Source organism: Lagenorhynchus albirostris, chromosome 6, assembly GCF_949774975.1.
Source record: "Lagenorhynchus albirostris chromosome 6, mLagAlb1.1, whole genome shotgun sequence".
In the NCBI taxonomy this organism is placed as follows: Eukaryota; Metazoa; Chordata; class Mammalia; order Artiodactyla; family Delphinidae; genus Lagenorhynchus; species Lagenorhynchus albirostris.
In genome coordinates, this window is record NC_083100.1 from 22,308,307 (window position 1) to 22,328,643 (window position 20,337).

General features: G+C 36.0%; 1 protein-coding gene across 1 annotated transcript in view; it reads left to right on the forward strand.

Moving 5' to 3' along the window:
• The window catches only part of ABCA12 (ATP binding cassette subfamily A member 12), a 187,700-nt gene that overhangs the window by 150,039 nt on the left and 17,324 nt on the right, over positions 1-20,337 (forward strand). The window contains exons 34-44 of the mRNA XM_060152174.1: positions 2,072-2,324; positions 2,888-2,974; positions 3,793-3,886; positions 6,506-6,633; positions 8,076-8,163; positions 9,938-10,043; positions 14,521-14,575; positions 15,145-15,322; positions 16,784-16,899; positions 17,908-18,067; positions 19,295-19,548. Of these exons, the coding sequence (XP_060008157.1) occupies positions 2,072-2,324; positions 2,888-2,974; positions 3,793-3,886; positions 6,506-6,633; positions 8,076-8,163; positions 9,938-10,043; positions 14,521-14,575; positions 15,145-15,322; positions 16,784-16,899; positions 17,908-18,067; positions 19,295-19,548 (1,519 nt within the window). The remainder of the gene's footprint in view (positions 1-2,071; positions 2,325-2,887; positions 2,975-3,792; positions 3,887-6,505; positions 6,634-8,075; positions 8,164-9,937; positions 10,044-14,520; positions 14,576-15,144; positions 15,323-16,783; positions 16,900-17,907; positions 18,068-19,294; positions 19,549-20,337) is intronic.

The window sequence follows — 20,337 nt, forward strand, 5'->3', positions numbered from 1 at the left end:
ATTAGTTTTTCTTCTAGCCACCAGAAGTCATTTTCAGGACATGACTTACTACAACTCCAGAGTTGTGTTCAACGAGTTAAAATCCTTCTTGTAATTGGTGGTGTCCAACAGTGAGCCAAGTTACCTTCTAAGGTAGCTCACTCATTGCTATTACACATGTTCAAGTGGTAGTCATAGTCAAAAAAAGTTTTTTTGTAAAAAAGAGTCATCCCTCTTTATGGGACCTCATTGGAAAACATGTCTAACCTTCCCCCACCTCTGAGTGATTCATATGCTGAGAAAATTCAGGCTCTGAGAAGATGCTTTTGGGAGAGGGTCTCTGAATTGGTAAAGTTGGACTTGATGGTTAAGAATCTATAATAATAGGTTTCCCCACAGTTCTTCACGTAAGATATGTTTGGAAAATCATGTTTCTTGACATGACTTTGAGGGATTGGGTTCTTTTGAAAATAACTTTTATCCTGTCTTATTATCTTTCTGACAGTTAATTTATGCCTTTGGAAACACTATTTACTTAAGGAAGCATATAGTAAAATCATGTATAAACGATGGAGTAGTCATTTCAACAGTTTGCTTAAATTGGGAAAAATTTCTAGGAATAGAACTTTTGATTAAACATTTGCTTGGCTCTAAAACTCAGAAAAGATAATCTCTAATGTTTGTGTAATTCTGGAACTTGGGAGTCTCATTTGTCCTCTGCTAGATTCCTCAGGTATCATCTTTTGGGAATATAATTGTCGAGACTATGGAATGGAAGACTTTGATTAGAGAGTGGTCATCTGCTTCAGGAAGTAAATGTTATGTATTTGCCTCTGCATTTGTCTCATAATTTGAAACTATTCTTCAGTCAGAATGTTCCCCTCATTGACATTATCATTTAGAAAGCACATTTGCTCCATTTGATACACCTGTAAGTCATCGACATGTAATTTCTCAAGAAACAGAAAAGCATACTAATTAACTTAAAATATTCAGCTCCTTCTGCAGTTCCCCTTTGCAGAGATATGAGTTTGCATTTAAACTTGTTCACTCTATTTAATTGGAATTCATTTTAAATTAAGCAGCTTTGTATTTTTCCTTATCAGCTAAATGAAGATCATGATTTTTGTGCTGCATAATTTGTGATGGAGAATTAAAAATATCCACAGAGTTGACAAATACTGTCATCTTATCACATGTAAAGGAGCGCTTGGTGGCAGGCCTTCGGAGGGAATGTTATACTTGAAACTATTTTTAGAGGGGCTGCTGAAATTATTAGTTGTACGAGCAGTGTTGCGGAAGCAACAGTTTATGGCCTCCACAGCTGCTCTCACTCTCAGAAGCCATCGGATATCTTCTCAGCACCTGAAGAGCATTTCAGGGCAGTGTGGGGTGGGTTTGGGAGGAAAGAGGGTAGACATTTTTTTCCAATGAGTTCTTTTTTGTGACTCACGTGGTAAAAATATAGTTTTGAAATGCCATATAATCAGTCCAGATTTCTAAAAGGAATGTAATGAATAAGTATTTGAACGAGAATTATACTTTGGAGGAGAGCATTTTCCTTTTCCTATGTTTGAGGTGACTTCACTGGACCTCACATTACAATGAGAGCCAATTACACTTACCATCACTAAGTTGCCCACAATAGGAATGAGTTAGACTAGGCTGCTGTTCTGGTTTCTATTTATTTTATTTGAATTCAGTCTTTTGATAGAAGCTACCTCTTGAATATTAGTAATTAGTAATAATACTGATTCTGCATTGAGACTTTAAGAGATTGGGAACAATATTCATTTATAAAATTCTAGATATCTCACTTTGACATGTAAAAGTACTATGTATATGACAGAGAATATTTTGCGTATAGTAATTTATAATTTTCAAAGCACTTTTACAGAAGCTGTATGAGATGGAGAGGCTCGGGCCCAAAGCTGATCAATGAAGAGCTGAACTTCAAATGCAAATCTTTAAAATATAAGCTTTTCCTACCATGCCACATATACCGTTCATCTATAGGTTCTGAAGTTACTTTAGTTCTGGATTTAGCAGGATTTCCCAGAACCGTATTAAATTTTTTTTTTTTTTTAATCAGACAAAATCCTGACCAGAGGAGAGAGATTGGATGGTTTTGGACTGTTACTGAAGAAAGTAATGGCTATACTCATTCAGAGGTTCCACCACACCCGCAGGAACTGGAAAGGTTTCATAGCTCAGGTTATTCTCCCCATCATCTTTGTAACCACTGCCATGGGCTTTGGTACGCTAAGAAGTTCCAGCGACAGCTATCCAGAGATCCAGATCTCCCCATCTCTTTACGGTACCTCTGAACAGACAACCTTCTATGCGTAAGTTTCTTCCCTTTAACTAAAACAACATTTCCACATACCTCCAGAGGTACATTGTGCCTGTGAATGCCGTGTAGTGCTAAAGAACCTAGTAGCCACAGTACCTGATCCTGCCAGAGGAATACACAGTTTAATTTATTGCAGCGTGATACTCCTTTTTGTGTTTGTCTAAAAATAAAGTTATAGTACATCTTTATTTTTAATTATGAGACTTTAATCAGGAAAGCCAGGTTAGGTATGGCTTCCCAATCTGTTGTAATATATAGCAAATAGCTTTTTATTGAATATTGACTAGCAGCGTCAGAATTCTGTATAATATAATGTTATATATACAGTAGGTGATCACTAAATGCATGTGACAAATAATAAGGCAGCCAAATAGAGACATGTGCTTATTTTTTTGGTGACCATTTTTTTTTCTGAGTCTGAGTCTTTCTTAGATTTTTAAGAAAGCAGTCCTATAGACAGCATATTTCATTTCTTCAAATTATTTATGAGCATGAGTTTAATATGGGAGACTAGTGGAGGAATCGTGAATTTGTTTCTATCCTTTAATATTACAGAAATTCTCACCCAAGCACAAAAGAACTGGTCTCAGCAATGTGGAGCTTCCCTGGCATTGACAACATGTGTTTGAATATCAGTGATCCGTAAGTGGTTCTTGTTTTTTTTTTTTTTCAACATTCCAGTTGTGTGTGTGCATGTGTATGCGTGTGTGTATGTATGTGGGGGAGTGTGGTTAAGTGAGTGTGTGTGATTTGGCTGGAGGAGGTCAGCACCCTGATTGAACTCTATCTTTAACAGATTTTATCTACTTCCTTTAGTTCATCCCGTGGTTATGCTATACTGTAGTAATAAAGAGGTGCTTTATAACTTGTAAGGTTCGTTTGTGTACATGTTTTCATTAAACAGTCACAACCACCCTGTGAATTATTAATCTCATTTTTAAGATGAAGAAACTGAGGCTCATGTGGACTAAGATACTTGTCTAAAGAAATCTAGAAAGTAGGTTGTGTAGCTAAAGCTGAGACCCACATCTTCCGAGCTCAGTCCCCATGCTTTTGCACTACATAGTGTTGCTTATTGAAACTTCCAGGATGGTACGTGACACGTGGAAACCTGACATCTGTGCATTATTTTGCTAAAGTATCCCCTTCCCTTCAGAGGAGAGGATGAGAAGAGCAAAGAAAATAAAGGGGTCCAAAAAGTTCCATCCTGCCACATGAAGACGATTCAGTGAGCTTTGGTCTCTTCACTGTTTAATCTTGAAGTGCTCTCCCTCAATCTCCCATAAAATGTCAGATCACTTGGAAATGGTTGTGCCATGTATATTCAAGTTATGAAAAGTCAGTAAACTGAACTTAGGACTATACACCTGAATTTAATACCAAATTAAATTCACTTATGTGCTCATACATAAACATGCGAATGTACACATACCTCACTTCAATATCATTTTTACTTGCAGAAGGTGTTTAAAGAAAGACAGTCTGGGAAAATGGAACAGCAGTGAAGATCCTATTACTAATTTTGGTGTTTGTTCCTGCTCAGAAAATATCCAGGTAAGATGGAATTCGCTTTCAGTGAAGTAGAAAAAAGAAAGGAATAAATATCAAAGCTTGAGAGATCTATCTAGGTTACCAAAGAGTTGGTATCATTTCACTGTATGGAGGCTAGTAGCTCAGCGATGTCGACCTGGGCAGCTGAAAAACACTGAACTTCAGGTCACTGTTTTAAATCCACCTCAGGACAAACTTCCCGAGGTAGGTAATTCTATGACAGTCTTTGTGGAAACTGACAGAAAATGAGTTTTTGGTCTCAGTTCAGTTGTAACCAGAAAGCTCTGTGTTTCACATAACTGTCATATTTGAAAACACAGTGAGACTGCTACTATAGTGGTCATCTGGGAAGTTAGTAATGTGTAAGTCCAGAACAGAACTCTGTATGTCTCCAAGCAGCACTTCCAGGATGCAAGAAAAATCCATGTCCTGAAAGAAACATTAAAGATTCTCCAGCCAACACCCTGTCTGTATTCTATAAATACACACCTTAGTTTTCTAGGCCTATCAATTCAATAAACTTTAAGGAAAACAAATTCACTGGGGAAATTAAAGATTGTTGAAGAAAAGAGGTAACTATTAGTTTCTGAGAGTCACTATATTGTCAACTTACCTCTCAATAGGGGAGGAATCTAGCAATATTTTCTTCAAAGTGACATATGATTACGTCCTAAACTGTCTTGGTACAGTATTTTAAAATAAAGATGTTTTCAGTAAATGCAGCCTATTTTTGTGGTCTCACGTAAGACGGTTACTAACAATAAAAGCTGGGATCAAGCAAGCATTTTTTGAAATCCTTGCACATATAAATATTATTCTTGCCCAGTACTCAAAGCATTTTCTAATCCCTTACCTAACCTAGCTAGTTTCTGAAATCCTTCATGTATTTTCTTTAGTTCACAGTAAAAGTCTACTAACTTAGTAACTAACTAACTTAGATAAATTTTAACTAACTAACTTAGATAAATTTTATTAATTAAAAAAACCCAGTAGATTAAAATTTTTCAACCTTATATTCCGTTGATGGGAATCCAGATTTGTGTAAATAGCTTTTAAAAGAATTGACAGTGTCTACTAATGCTGAAGTTATACATACCGTATGGACTCAGCAATTCCACTCCTGTTATATACCCATCAGAAATGTGAATAAATTCACCAAGAGATATATACTGGAATATTCATAGCAATACCATTTGTAATAGCCACCCAAATTCCCAGCAACAGTAGAGTAGATAAATCAAATGTAATCTATTTCCACAATGAAATTCTATATACAGCAAGATGAGAATAATCTACACTACACACATCATATTCTCAGAAACAAATGATGAGTGAAAAAAGCCAAATACGAGAGAGTACATATGATACAATTCCATTTATATAAAATACAAAAACGGGAAAAACTCTTCTGTGCTGGTTACTATGGGAGTGGTAGGATTGGAAGGAAGCGTGATGAGGGGGCTTCTGGGGTAATAGCATTGTTCTGTTCCAGTTGCTGGTTCAAGGGTGTGTTCAGTTTGTCAAAATTCATCAAGCAGTATCCTTATAATATGTGTGCTTTTCTGTATGTATAAGTCAATAAAAAGTTAAAGCTAAAAATTAAGTTGCATACATAAGGATATCTCTGTTTATGAAACCAGTGGCATTATAGAATGTGATCTTCAAGTTGATACAACTTGATGCAAGGTGAAATTCAGCCTTCATTTTTTAGAGCAACCTGCAACATTATGCTCTTGATACACATGTGGTGCTAGCCTCAGGCTCTGGAACACCATGTGAAAGATGGAAGGAAAAACTGGCAAAGTGCTAGGCTTTTCCCAAACTAAAGTTCATGGCAGTGAAGCATGGGACACTTCAATGAAAAGTTAGTAGTCAGGAAGTGCAGAAAGCTACGAACACATAAATAAGTGGTTTAAAGTAAGCTCTGAGATTGGTTAATAGTAATGTACCAAGGCACTTAATTTTGACAAATGTATGATGGTAATGTAAGATGCTAACAGTGGGGAAATCTGGGTGAAAGGCATGCAGGGACTCTCTGTACTGTCTTTGCAACTTGTATATGTATAAGTGACACATATATACATATATATAAGACATATATATATAAAGATTGGATTTGGATATGGGAAAAATTGGGTTCTGACACCTAGGTTGGTACCTTAAAACTAATATAACACAAACTTTTTATCCACTGCTGTTCATCCCTGAGAACCTATGTCTGTTAATGTTATCTTTTCAATTTGGGGCAAACATTTTTCTCTTCCCTGTGAATTATTGAGGGAATTTTGAGTCATCTTAACGTTTAATGTTATTCTCCAAACATATCAAGCTTGTCAGTACAGTGAAAGAAATATTGAACATTAATTAACTTGTGTTCTTTTTTGGCTTTAAGCAAGTCCTAAACACATGTATATTCTCTGTATAAATAATAAATGTTTGTTCTGATTTTTTGGCATAGGCAAGATGACTTCCTTTTCAAAGCTCTTTAGAGGCAGAGGACACTCTTTTCACACTCTACCAGTTGCACTAATAGACAGATCATAAAACTGAAGCTCCTTGACATTGTCTATTTAATTTGTACAGAATTGTCCAAAGAGAACTTTTTTTAACCTTATTTTTCAGGAATGTCCTAAATTTAACTATTCTCCACCTCATAGAAGAACTTATTCTTCCCATCTAATTTATAACCTCACTGACCACCACTTGGAAAACTATCTTATATCAACTGCCAATAAGTTTATGCAAAAAAGGTAAAAATACTCTGTTTATAACATGTTTAATTTAGAATATCATGCTTTCTAATTTTAATAGTAACTGTCTTTTGAATTTGTGACAATAAATGCAAGTTTCTATTGATTATTTATATGGGTAAATTCTGTTTTATCTAAACAGCCTTATATATTAAAATTTAAGTAAATTAATTTAATGACTCTAAATTAAGATTTATTCGAGCACATTGAAAAGCATTGTTTTAGGCCTCAAAAATGTATTGTTAAACGTGTACATGTTTTTTTCTCGAGGCGAAAGTGGAGTTGTTGACTAGATTGTACCAGCTTGCAGAATTTTAAGGTGTGGCGTTTGGTGACAGTTGTCCTTAGGTCCAATATGAATATCTCAAAACTTGGAGTATGATATCTGCATGTGAATAAAATATCTTTTTGTATAGCAAAGCCACAGGCATGTTCCTAAGCCACCTGAACATTTGCCACAGAGGTAAGTGTGGCAGGCTTACATTTGCAATGACATGGATGGACCTGGAAGACACTATGCCAAGTGAAATAATAGACAGACATGGCATGGTTTCACTTATATATGAAATCCCAAATAGTCAGATTCATAGAAGCAGAGAGTAGAGTTGTGGGTTCTAGGGTCTGGGGGGAAGGGCGAAATGGGGAGATGTTGGTCAAGGGGTACAAGGTGTCCGTAATGCAAGGTGAATACGTTCTGGAGGTCTAAGTCCAGCAATGTGACTATAGTTAAGAATACTGTATTGTTACTTGAAATTTGTTAAGAGGGTAGACCTGAAGAATTCTCAACACATACGTACAAGAAAACGGTAACTATGTGAGATACTGGCTGTGTTAATTAGCTTGATGGTGGGGATGATTTCACAAGATGTACATATATCAAAGCATTCGTATGCCTTAAGTATATACACTTTTTATTTGTCAATTATGTCTTAATAAAGCTGCGGGGGATAGTTGGTAAGTACACATGAATACACATGTAAATATTTTCAACAAAATGAGGTTTATTATAAATAAACCATTCCAAAACCTACTTCTTAAGTGAAGAATGTGCTATAGTGTTCTTTCCATGTCAAAAATATAGCTGTATAGCATCACATTTAGGATAACAGTTACAAGAAAATTATTTTAGTGTAACTACACCATTATTTATTTAACCCAGTCTTAATTTGGTGGATATTTTAACTAATCTATCCTTAAAATTACTATTTGAATTTTTTTAATCCACTTTTTATTTTTAAGAGTCCATGAACTTCTAGCTATAATGTATGCTTTAGACTAAACTATGATAAAAGAAATCGATAAAACTGTAAAACATTTGTCAGACAGTATTTATTTCATACTGTAAATGTGTTCCTGATGGAAAGAAAAAAAATGAGCTCTTAGTTAAACATTTTAGATCTATTTATGAATATTTTCTCCATTAAAACAATTTTTCTATATAGATATGGAGGTTGGAGTTTTGGGCTGCCTTTGACTAAAGACCTTCGTTTTGATATAACAGCAGTTCCTGCTAATAGAACACTTGCCAAGGTAAATTGTGATCTTTCTTTTGGGATGTCATACAAATGAGAATGTGAACTTGAAATGTTCAAGCATTTTCATGAGGTAAAAACAAGACATGGGTCAGTAGATTTGAAAAGCACTTTGGAATAATGCATACTCCATACTACAGTGGTTCCAGTCCTGTGTATTTATCCTAGGGAAACATGTACACACAAGTACCCGGATACATATACAAAAATGTGCGTGGTAATATTTCTCATATTAGCCGAAAAAACAACCCCAAATGTCCATACACAGTAGAATAAATAAACAAATTGTTATATACTCATTTAACAGAACTTTCAGCCATGGAAATGAATGAACTCATTTCCATACAACAAGCAGACTAACTCTTCCAAACATTATTAGTAAGCAAAAGAAAAAACAAAAAGGAATACACAACTATAATTGCATGTATCATAAACTTTGAGAGTAGGCAAAACAACCATATTGTCTAGGGGAGAGAGAGAGCACATTGTGGTTTGGAAGGACACAGAGTGTCAGGGAGACGTTCTGGATGCTGGCGATTTTGTTTCTCAACCTGAGTGATGGGTATACTCCCTTTATAATTCTTTGTTAAACTATACATTAATGTTTTATGCATTTTCCTTGTACATGTGTCATATGTGTTTAGCTTTGCTTTCCAAAGAACATGGAAACTTAGAATTTGGTGGATATAAATAATCCTGTTGACTTTTTTTCTTCTAGATTGTACCTATGCTTTGAATTTGAAACAAGCTAGAGTCACAGAATCAGACACATATGATTACACATATGATCACAAGTAGTCTTTAAATTTTAAATTGTTCTTCACATATTTCTCATTTGGTAGTAAGAGATGTATACAACCTTGGGGGAAGTGAAGAAAATAATATTCATTTAGTGACTGTTATAAACCAAGAACTAGTATCACCTTTTATACAAACTATGTACACATCCTCACGACATCCCTAAGAGACAGATATTATTGAGTCTATTTTAGCTGGGTTTTATAAGGTCATATAGAAACTAAATAGTAGTGCTAGGGACTTGAATGTCCACCCCCACCCCCAGCCACGCTTGGTTCCTTTTCTCCCTCTCTCGACACATAGAGTAAGGGAGTTCTAATATTAAATAATTTCTCTCTAAATCAGATTTGTAATTTTTAATTACCAACTGGCTTTCTTGAATTGAGGTATACCAGTATTTTAAATCCCTCTGCTTTTGACATAGCAGATGAACTAACTCACTTTCTTGTGGGTTACAACTAGGAATAGAAAGTAAGTGGGGATATTTCAAGATTATCAATCATGTTGCTAAGGGCACAATGCTTATATATGTATTTAATTTCTTTCTACAGCCTGGGCTATATGCCAGTTACTTTTTAATTATTATTATTATCATTATTACTGAGAGACAGAATGCCCTAGTTCTAATTCCAGAATCACTACAGTCCAGTCACAGAAATGAAGATAATAATGAAGTCTTCTGTTTATTTCAAGCTTTCACTTTAGAGAAGGTCTAGCTAGAATAACTAGTAACTTGGTGCTCTCACGCAGGGAAAAAAAAAAACGTTTTCCCAATCTCTGCCCATCTCTAGGTTGGAAACTTAGAGTTCTGTGGTCAACACTGGTGGATGGTTCATAATCTGCCAAGATGAAATAAGTTACTGGGAAATTGGTGCCCTTATTTTAAATATAAATTCTATAGGCTGTAAGATGTAAAGACTGCCTGATTTATTTGAACACCACACTGATCTTGCCTTCTTTCGGAATCTTAACAGGTATGGTATGATCCGGAAGGCTATCACTCCCTTCCAGCGTACCTCAACAGCCTGAATAATTTCCTCCTGCGAGTTAACATGTCAAAAGACGATGCTGCCCGACATGGTAAAGTTACTTACTTAGAAGTTTCTTGTATTGCAGCTTCTGCTACTGTCCACATGAAAATGTGCACTAGATGCCATTTCCTCCCAGTGGCAGCTATTTTATGGTATTTAGATCACAGATCTTTAAAAGGAGTTTGGAAGTAGTAACTACCACCAGATAGAACATTCTGGATAAGCCCCTTAACTTCAGGTTAACTTAGTTTCCTCATTTATCAAGTCAGGATAATAATGCTGACTTCCCACTTATTTGTGCTCTCACACCTAGTAGTTATATCTCATAGGAAAATATTTTATAACTATTTACTTGTACATAGGCTAAAAATTAAAATAACAATGTCAATAAATATTGTACACAAATCTAAATGTGAAAACAAAACTTTTAAGCTAAGAAGTTCTAACAGGAAAGAAGTGCTACCATTAACTGAGTACTTACCGTACTGATACTTGCTTTGTATAAAACATTGCTAATCCTTAGCTCCCTCTCAGGATGAGTAGTATTGTTTCCTACTGCTATTTCTCTGGGAATCAGAAGTGCCTGGCTCCTGCCTCTTCATTTTCCTAATACTTCTCTATACTCAGCAAGGTCTACTTTAGTGGGGTTTCCCAAGAAGCTTCCACATAGTTTTTAAAAAGGGTTTGGAATTTGAAAGAGACTTATTTGTTTTCTAATTCAATTACTCTTCATCAGACCATTCTATCTTCTTAAGCCTTGCTTAAATTATTTTCCTATACTGATCCCCCAAAATAATAATAATAAAGATGGAGAAAATAGAGTAAAGTATCTGCTGGCCAACAGTTTCTACCCTAATAAATAGGTTAACAGACTATTAAAAACAAAGAAATGCCGTTGTCTACTTTTCTTTCATTTCCCTACTGTTGGGCATAATAGCATGTGCTGCACGTTCTGGTGATTGTAGAAGTAAACTGTAGAGTCACATACTTATTCTAAGAACAGAATCTTTCAGAGTCTTCGTTTAAGAGAAAACAGTATTTTTCCCCAACTGCTTTCGCATTTTCCTAGCAGCAGGAGCCCTGAAGAAAATAACAAGATTGATAGATAGTCCTTAGACCTAGAGCATCAATAAAGTGTGGAGTCAAAAGTGGTAAATTAAGTTAAATGATGACTAAAGCCAGGTGGGTCTGCTATAGCCTGGTTTGAAACACTACTGAACACTTGACTTTCAGTAGGATGTCTTATTGAGAGCAAAGGACATTTGTTGCCATGACGGATAATGAAAGTATAAGAACCATAGAAATGACTAGGAGGAAATGTTGCAAAGGTATGTAGGTAAGAAAAAGAGACAATGCCACTTTTGAAGGATCAGCTTTTGAAACCTATATTGAGGTTTCATTTATTATTAGTGTTCTTTACCAAGATGAAAGCAGTCTGAATCACTCTGGATCCCAGCAGGCTTGTTGTGGCCCCTACAAGTGTATTTTTAAGTTACATAGTCTAAAGAATTAAGAATTCTGGAACATAAGCTTCATATTGACCCTAAAAGGAAATGTTTTTAATTTAAAAATAAGGCTTAGCTTGAGTTATATAGAGATTAGTACTAGTGTGCCTTCTGTTTTTTATTAACTTTTCTCATATAGGCTTATTATGAAAGTGGTAGCTTTCCACCTTCTCTGGAAGGAGTTTGTTTTCTTTCAGAGAAGAAATCCATGTCACCTTAAAATGCTTTTATTGTTTTGTAATGCATGTATTACATGGGATCTGCCATGATAATGTTGTCTTTAAAAATCAGCTCAATTATTCTCCTGCCACCTCTCCCTACTACACTACCTGTTTTAAGCCACCTTTGTTGGATTCTACATGAATTGAGATTTTGCTTTAGCTGTAAAATTGATTCTCTTTGAATTTTAACATGCTAATAAAAATCTTTTAATTAGCTTTCCTTTGCAATGTCAGTATCTGTTATATTCATGTGGTTCCCTCTAGTGGTTAATTTAACATGAAAGTTCTGTTCTTTCTTCCCCTAGAATACAGATTTACTTGTGTTCACTAACAAATGCTACACAACCAGGCTCTTTTCCAAAAATATTGACACATTGTTCCCTCCACCCTAATGTTTATTCTTATTACATTACTAGCAGTGGTCAATGGGAAGTTACTCATTTTAGGTTTACACATGTAGAAATAACAGAAAATGTGTTCTTTTTAATGTGTATTGTATATGGGGGAAATAATTGAAATTGTAAGATTTTATTCGAGTCAATAAGCATTCATTGACTAATCGCTGTACTTAAGACATTATGCTGGATGCTGTAGAACCCACAGAAAAGATTGTGATATAGATTCCAAACCCTAATATATGTACTTGATGTTTCCGCTAAAGATCTGTAAAAAAAAAAATTGGTTTAGCAGCATTTTTCATATTGGAGTAAATGTACTTGTAAAGATTCCTCTGGTGAAATAGAGTATTTCTAGATTCTGAAATACAGATCAGGACTAAGAGAAATGTTTTCTCCTTGCCTATGTTATAATCCAGCAACAAGGTTTAAGTAGGGCCCAAAGAAAATTGAATCTCAGTAAAAAGAGAGCCCATTCATTTACACAAAAGATAAGAGAAGTGCATTCCCTCAATGATGTGATTAAAATTATCAGTCAAATTGATTATTGTTGCTGGTAGTTTCTTTGTTTTGATTTAACTATATATTATATTTTTTCTTCAATAAATAACAATTGCAGAGTTCAACCTCAAAATATGTCACACTCTACTTGATAAAAGTTATAAATTTAAGTTAATAGAAATAATACAACTTTAGAATAATCTATAATATTTGGGTGCTATCAAAGGGCCTTAATATCCTAATATAATGAACATATACTATGTGAGCAGTAGTGAGAAAGTTCTTGTTCAGCTTATGACTTTATAGGAAAAAGTACTTAAGGGATATCCTCACTCCTAGTTCTTTTCCAAAGTTACTCAGACAGTATAGGCTTTGCCTTCACACTGTGGCCCTTTGCGAAACTTGTCAGCCCATTTTGACTCTGGCTAACCAGCGTCCTGTAAGGAAAGGGAGGAAAGAACCTTGCTTACACTTATACTCAGAAAGCATAACCAACCCTTGGAGATACAGATAATTTAGGACTGCATTGGAGTTAAGTGACTACTTTTCTGGAGCCAGCTAGTTTCTCTGAATCATTTTGGATCTTTCTGTCTCAGTGAAAATCCCTCCAGAGTGGCTGAAGTTCCCAAGCTCTACTCTTGGTAGAGTTCTAGAACAATAGGCATCTCAGAAGCAGTAAAGGAGGAGAAGGGATCCTCTCAGGCTACAGTATTTCCCTACGACAACCAATAGCACAATGAAGACGGATGGGGGTGGAAAATGTCTGTTCTTCAGGAGATCCTCATATAATTGGTCTCCCTTTGAGGTGCTTCTTTAAATGTCATGCATTTCTAAAGTGCTACTGAATACAAACATCTATATTACCAGATGGAGAGAAGAAACTGGAAAACAATGACTTAAATGTAGTAGAGGGGAAACATGCTATATAAGAAGTGTAAATTCTTGCCCCTTCCCCCAAAATTCCATGCACAGTGTGAAAAACTGTTTTGGGCTTTTTGTGTGTGTGTGAGTACCATCAATTGTATGGCATTGATGAGACTGGCAGGGGGTGGGGGCATCATTTTCCTTTAAAAGAGTATCCCCAAAGTAAAATTCTTTAAGTGGGAAGCAGCCACACAGCACAGGGAGATCAGCTCTGTGCTTTGTGACCACCTAGAGGGGTGGGATAGGGAGGGTGGGAGGGAGACGCAAGAGGGAGGAGATATGGAGATATATGTATATGTATAGCTGACTCACTTTGTTATACAGCAGAAACTAACACACCATTGTAAAGCAATTATACTCCAATAAAGATGTTTAAAAAATAAATAAATAAAAATTGGTACTTTTTTTAAAAAAAATTTTTTAATAAATTTATTTATTTATTTTTGGCTGTGTTGGGTCTTCGTTTCTGTGCGAGGGCTTTCTCTAGTTGCGGCGAGCAGGGGCCACTCTTCATCGCGGTGCACGGGCCTCTCACTGTCGCAGCCTCTCTTGTTGCAGAGGACAGGCTACAGACGCACAGGCTCAGTAGTTGTGGCTCACGGGCCCAGTTGCTCCGCAGCATGTGGGATCTTCCCAGACCAGGGCTCGAACCCGTGTCCTCTGCATTGGCAGGCAGATTGTTGACCACTGTGCCACCAAGGAAGCCCCCTAAAATTTTTTACTGGAGTATAGTTGATTTTGTTGTGTTAGTTTCAGTGGTACAGCACAGTGAATCAGTTATACATATACATATATCCACTCTCTCATTTTTTTTTAGATCCTTTTCCCATATAGGCCATTACAGAGTATTGAGTAGAGTTCCCTGTGCTGTACAGCAGGTTCTTATTAGTTGTCTATTTTATACATAGTAGTGTGCATAAAAATTGGTATTCCTGATTAACTGACTACCTACTAATGAAACGAACCATTTCTTCTTTAAGGTATCATCTTGTATAGCCATCCTTATCCAGGAGTGCAAGACCAAGAGCAAGCCACGTAAGCAGACATATATGGCATGACTCTTTTCTCCTTGGCTTATTGAGCCTTTGTATAAAGTGCTATAATTGGAAATCACAGTTGTATCTGAATGAATGTCAATCTAGAAGAGCTGGTAATATAAGTCACTCACTGGGATAAAAGGAGGTTTCTGAAAGTGTGTAGAGTGAGGTTGCCAAGTAGAGCTTGTTGACTGTAGATTCACAGAATCTCCTGCTTTTGTAAGTCAAGTGCATAAGTGTTTCATCATTTCAACTTCCCTGCATAGCATTTAAGTACGATTTCTATGCTCAAGAACTATATCTCTTGCATACACCCTGTAGCCCTTGTTGACTGAGGTTTTTCCATCAAATATCCCTAGTCAATTCAGATGCACTCAAGCTACATTTATCCCAGGGTCACAGCCAAGTCATGTAGAAGATATTATCTGGCTGCCTTGCAAGAAGACTTATTTGTGTCACAGCCAACTCTTGCACTGTTTTGTTGATGGCTTTAGCCATGAATCTTTCTGAAAAGAAAAGATTTCCCAAAACTTATGTGTGCTCTCCTCTCCCTATTGCTCAATGTAGAATGAGCAGCTTAATCGATATTTTAGTGGCACTCTCCATCCTGCTGGGCTACTCTGTCACCACTGCCAGCTTTGTCACCTATGTTGTGCGGGAGCATCAGAACAAAGCCAAGCAGCTGCAGCACATTTCAGGCATTGGTGTCACGTGCTACTGGGTGACAAACTTCATTTACGACATGGTGAGTAACTTGTGTCTTTGCAAGAAAGACAGGACCGATTTGGGTAGAAGACAGTTTTATATTTGAGATTGATTTGCCCTGGTTTGCTCCGATTATTGCCACAAAGACAATAAGTTAAGAAAAAAATTGCATCAGGCTTATATTCGTCCAGCGGTCGGAAGAAAGAGAAATCCACCTGCCTTGCCCTTATCTCTGTGGTCTGAGGACCTTCTATATCAGATTCCCCAGGACATTTGTTAGAATCCAGATTGCTGGTCCTCACTCCAGACTTAAGAGGTCCCTATCTTGGGAATGGAGCATGGAGAATATGCATTTTTAACAAGTGCTCCCCCAAGTTATTTTAAGCCCATCGAAGTTTGAGAACCACTACTGTGGAGAAATGGAAGCTTAGGAGCAGAATAGCCTTGCCCAGTGGTACCACATAAGCAAGCTTATAAAAATTTCATCAACTAATAGTGAAAAATTTGAAGTAGTAGCCTCTGCTGAATAACACATTAGAGATTAGTAGGGAAAATAAAGGGTGAATTTAATTGATAACTCTCTTAATTGCCTAAAATGGTTCCAAATTCAGATGGTTTTTCTTGACTCCAAATGTGTCAGTGTGGCCAAAAGCCCAGGATGGGTATGTATTTGCCTGGAGATTATGGTGAAATTGTCATTGGCTTGCAGGGTTGCAGAGTAATTAACTGCCTCTCCGTTTGGTTAATGTATCCAGTGAGGTCTGAAATGCGATTGTTGTAGAAGTCAGATCTAAAAAAACATGGTAATGATTCCTCTGGACCTAATAGGAGCTTTAATATGTCAAGAAAGCTTAAAGTACACACTTCTGTGAAGGGCTACTTACTACTTAGATTCTGGTTCTCATTCCAATTTTAGGAGATTTTCCTCCCTAATTAAATTCCTATCTCTTTCATTGTGTACATCTTGCTGCAAACCCTCAGCATTTACTCTATCTGCTTGCCGATGAAACACTGAATTCTTTGTTCATATCCTTGTGATTCTAAGAATGTGTGGTACCCACTGCCCTGCTGTTTTGCACAGAGTGGCTCACACTGATAACCAAGCCTTAGAAATCAACCATCTGAAAGAGTTCCAGCACTCAAAATAAAATCAATACTTGGAGGGCTGAATCGAATACAAAGATACCTGGCTGTCTTATCTTTCTCACTGAACCTTTGTCACCAAATGATCCCAAGTCTCAAAGCCTGGAGGGAGGAGCACCAGGGACTCTGAGAATCTCTATAAAGATGGAGACTGGCTTGACCTCCTATTGCAGGAGACAAATTCTAGAGTGAAATCAATGTAAAATGAACTGAATGTTACAAGCAACAAGAGCAGAGATAAAACTTCATTTCTTCAAGTGTTTCTAGTTCAGTTTGTTACAGTTTTAAACTAGATGGGCTATTGATTTTTTAAAAAATATTTGCCATGTATTAAACATAGTTTTACATATTCCCATAGGCCTTCTATTTGGTGCCTGTAGCATTTTCAGTTGGTGTCATTGCAATTTTCAAGTTACCTGCCTTCTACAGTGAAAACAACCTAAGCGCTGTATCTCTCCTACTTCTGTTGTTTGGGTAAGCTGCAGTGAAAGAATTAACAGAATTAAATGCTCCTAGATACAAACAGGACCTAAATCTCATTAGCTAATTTACAATTGTCTTGGGGTTTCATTAGCCATGAGTAATGATTAACAATACATTACACCTGCTAGTCCATAGTTTGTAAAGTGTAATACTTGTGAAAATTAATGTTGTTGTTGTTAATAGAATACCTGTCATTAATGAGCACTTACTGGGTGCTGTCACACTTAACAATTTACATATATAATTTAATTTACGTAAAAATGGAGGCCTTAGAATGATCAGAAAAATGTGTATACATGTATGAATTTATGTATTAACAAGTTGTGAGTATATATAAATATATAAGGCATTAAAAAGTAAATATATTCATGTATATTTATTTTTATTTTTATCGATGCCTAAGAACACACATAATATTGTTTCTGAATTAGGGTAATTAATACAGTTTGATACAACCAATACTTATCATAGCAGTTCTTTCTGCCCTGAATGAATGGGTAGTATCCATTTAGTTAACAATTGCAGCTGATGAAGGATCTCTCTGTCTCTAGTTGTACTTCATTACCCCAAAGGTCGCTCAAGTATTTGCTCAAAACAGGACATGCAGCTTCTAAGCATACTCTCTCTGCTTAGCTAGCTGACAATGTCGTTTTTTCCTCAACTTTAAATTGTAAGATATATCTATTAAACTCACATTTCTGAGCCAAAAAAAATGTCTTGCCTGGGTGGGGTAACACCATCTCTAGGAAAAATTAATTTGTAATTGTAATGACTACTCAAGATTCCTTAAAAGACCTTTACTGTCATTTAAAAAGCGTGCTTCACTTTTTTTTTTTTTTTTGGCTGTTGTTAAAAAGAGGGATAAAAGAGAGATCTAACTACAAGGCTTGACAACTGATCTCTAATGTTTATTTTCACTTTAGAACACTATCGAAGTTATTTATTTAGTAAAAGAATAATTACGGCATGATTTTAATTCTTAGTGTTATTACCATAAAGGTATGCCTCATTTTCTTGGATGTACCTGCTGGCTGGGCTCTTCCATGAAACAGGAGTGGCTTTCATCACTTACGTCTGCATCAACCTTTTTCTTGGCATCAATTCCATTGTTTCCCTGTCGGTGGTGTACTTCCTTTCCAAGGAAAAGCCTAATGATACGGTAAGGTCCTTTATTAGTCTGCTAAACTTCAGTTATTGGATCAAATGCTTCAACATGTTCCAAGGTGGAAAGATTTTCTGTATTTTGCATTCTCTAAATAGAATAGGGGCGTTTCATTTGATTCTATTAAATATAGTAGAGGGGAAACTATGGCGTTTTAAAATTCTTTTTAGGTTCCATCTAGGTTAATGTCTATGATTATATTTACGCAGTGTCAAAACTATTGACATTTGATAGGGCTTGAGTGGGTAAATGGAGATACATTCAGTCAGATACCTTGTATGGCACTACAAAACTCATGCAACCAATCGGTCAGCTAAACATTTTACTCATTAACAAATTGTTATGGTATGGTAGGGACAAGGACAGTGGCTTAGTTATATGACTATGGGTTAAGATTCATTTGAGCGTCCATAGAGAGAAAACCTGATTCATTCCCTTTCAGTCATGTATTGGAGTCTACTTCACTGTAAGCATCACTTTCCGTTCAGAGCTAACGGTCATGATTGGTGGTGACAAGGGAAGCCCTACCAGTGCTGGGAAATTGAATGGAAAAGAATAGAAAGAAAATGAAGTGAGGAATAGACAGGCACACTCAGTGCTGGACACCTGAATGGAAAAGAATAGAAAGAGTATGAAGTGAGGGCTAGACAAGCACACTCCAGGAGGAAGAAGAAAATCCATGAGGTGCAAGTGGTTTGGTCCCAAGTGTGAATAACGTGAAAATGAGCCATATGCTCCTCGTTGAGATACGTTGTCTCTCCTTCCGTATCATTTTACCATTTTATTCCCTCTTCTAGTAGGAATTACCTTAGGTTCTGAAACTTTACTGTACTAAATCCCTCCTTTACTCAGGCACCTACCCATAGATACTCTATCAGACCCTAGCACCCTGGCTGTTACTACATTCCTAGGACCTAAGACAGGTCTAGAAGTGATTCTGCCCCCAGGGTTTGGCCTGACACCTTAGACCATCTTAAATATATATATATATATATATATATATATATATATATATATAAAATCCTTTTTGGCTTGTATTTTAGTAATACATCTCCACCATTTGGCTATAGGAAATGTTTATATGTAAATTTAGTATGCATGTGAAACAATTGCCAATCTAGATAAGCTTCTCAGGTTTCAATATTTATCTACATCTAGTTTCAATTTTTTGTCAATTTGTTGGAAGGCTAACACTGAGCTTTATTTTTATTTCTTTTATTTCAGACTTTAGAACTTATTTCTGAAACCCTCAAGCGCATTTTCCTGATTTTCCCGCAGTTCTGTTTTGGCTATGGTTTGATTGAACTTTCTCAACAACAGTCTGTCCTAGACTTCTTAAAAGCATATGGAGTGGAGTATCCAAGTGAAACCTTTGAGATGGATAAACTAGGTGCAATGTTTGTGGCTTTGGTTTGTCAAGGAACCGTGTTCTTTTTCTTGCGACTTTTAATCAATGAGTGGCTAATAAATAAACTCAGGTAAATACAATGAAAACAGTGTTTGACATCCATGACAAAACTCAATTCAAAATATTCAGAGAGGGGTCAGTAGTCTAAGCTTTTCAATTAGTAATATGGAAATGTTTTGCTCAAAAAACTTTTAAAAATTGTAGCATAATTCACAATCTACTTAATTCAGTAAATAGTTATCAAACCTTACTGTGGCTCTGCAAGTATTGTAAAGTGAGGGAGTAAAATTAAATAAGCACAATTGTTAGCCTCCAAGAGATCAAGATTCAGTGGTAGAGAGAAAATATGTACATAAACAAAAGATGTAGTCTTTGAGTTGTGTTTGGAAGGATAGAAAGTAGAAGTGGGGAAAGAGAATTGAGTATGTAGAATATTAGCAATGGATTTGGGAAAAGAAGATTGAGTAAAGTGAGGACAAAATCATAAATAAAAATACACATACCACTGACCCAACAATTCTAGGAATTTTTCCAATAGATATGCTAACACATATGCAGAATTGTGTATGTATAAAGTTATTCATCATAGCAAAAGAATTCCTAATAGCAAAAGAATGAAAACAACCTAAATGTCCTTCATTTGGGAGCTGGTTAAATGAATTATATATATAATTTATCAATGAAACACTATGCAGCCATTAGAAAGAATGATGCAGTTCACTGTGTAATGTTTGGGATTACTTCTAATATTTATTAAGTGAGAAATGCAAGTTCAGAACTATAAATGAAGTATATTACAATTTGAGTTTAAAAAAAGGAATATATATTACTTATGCATACATATGCATAGATTATTTCT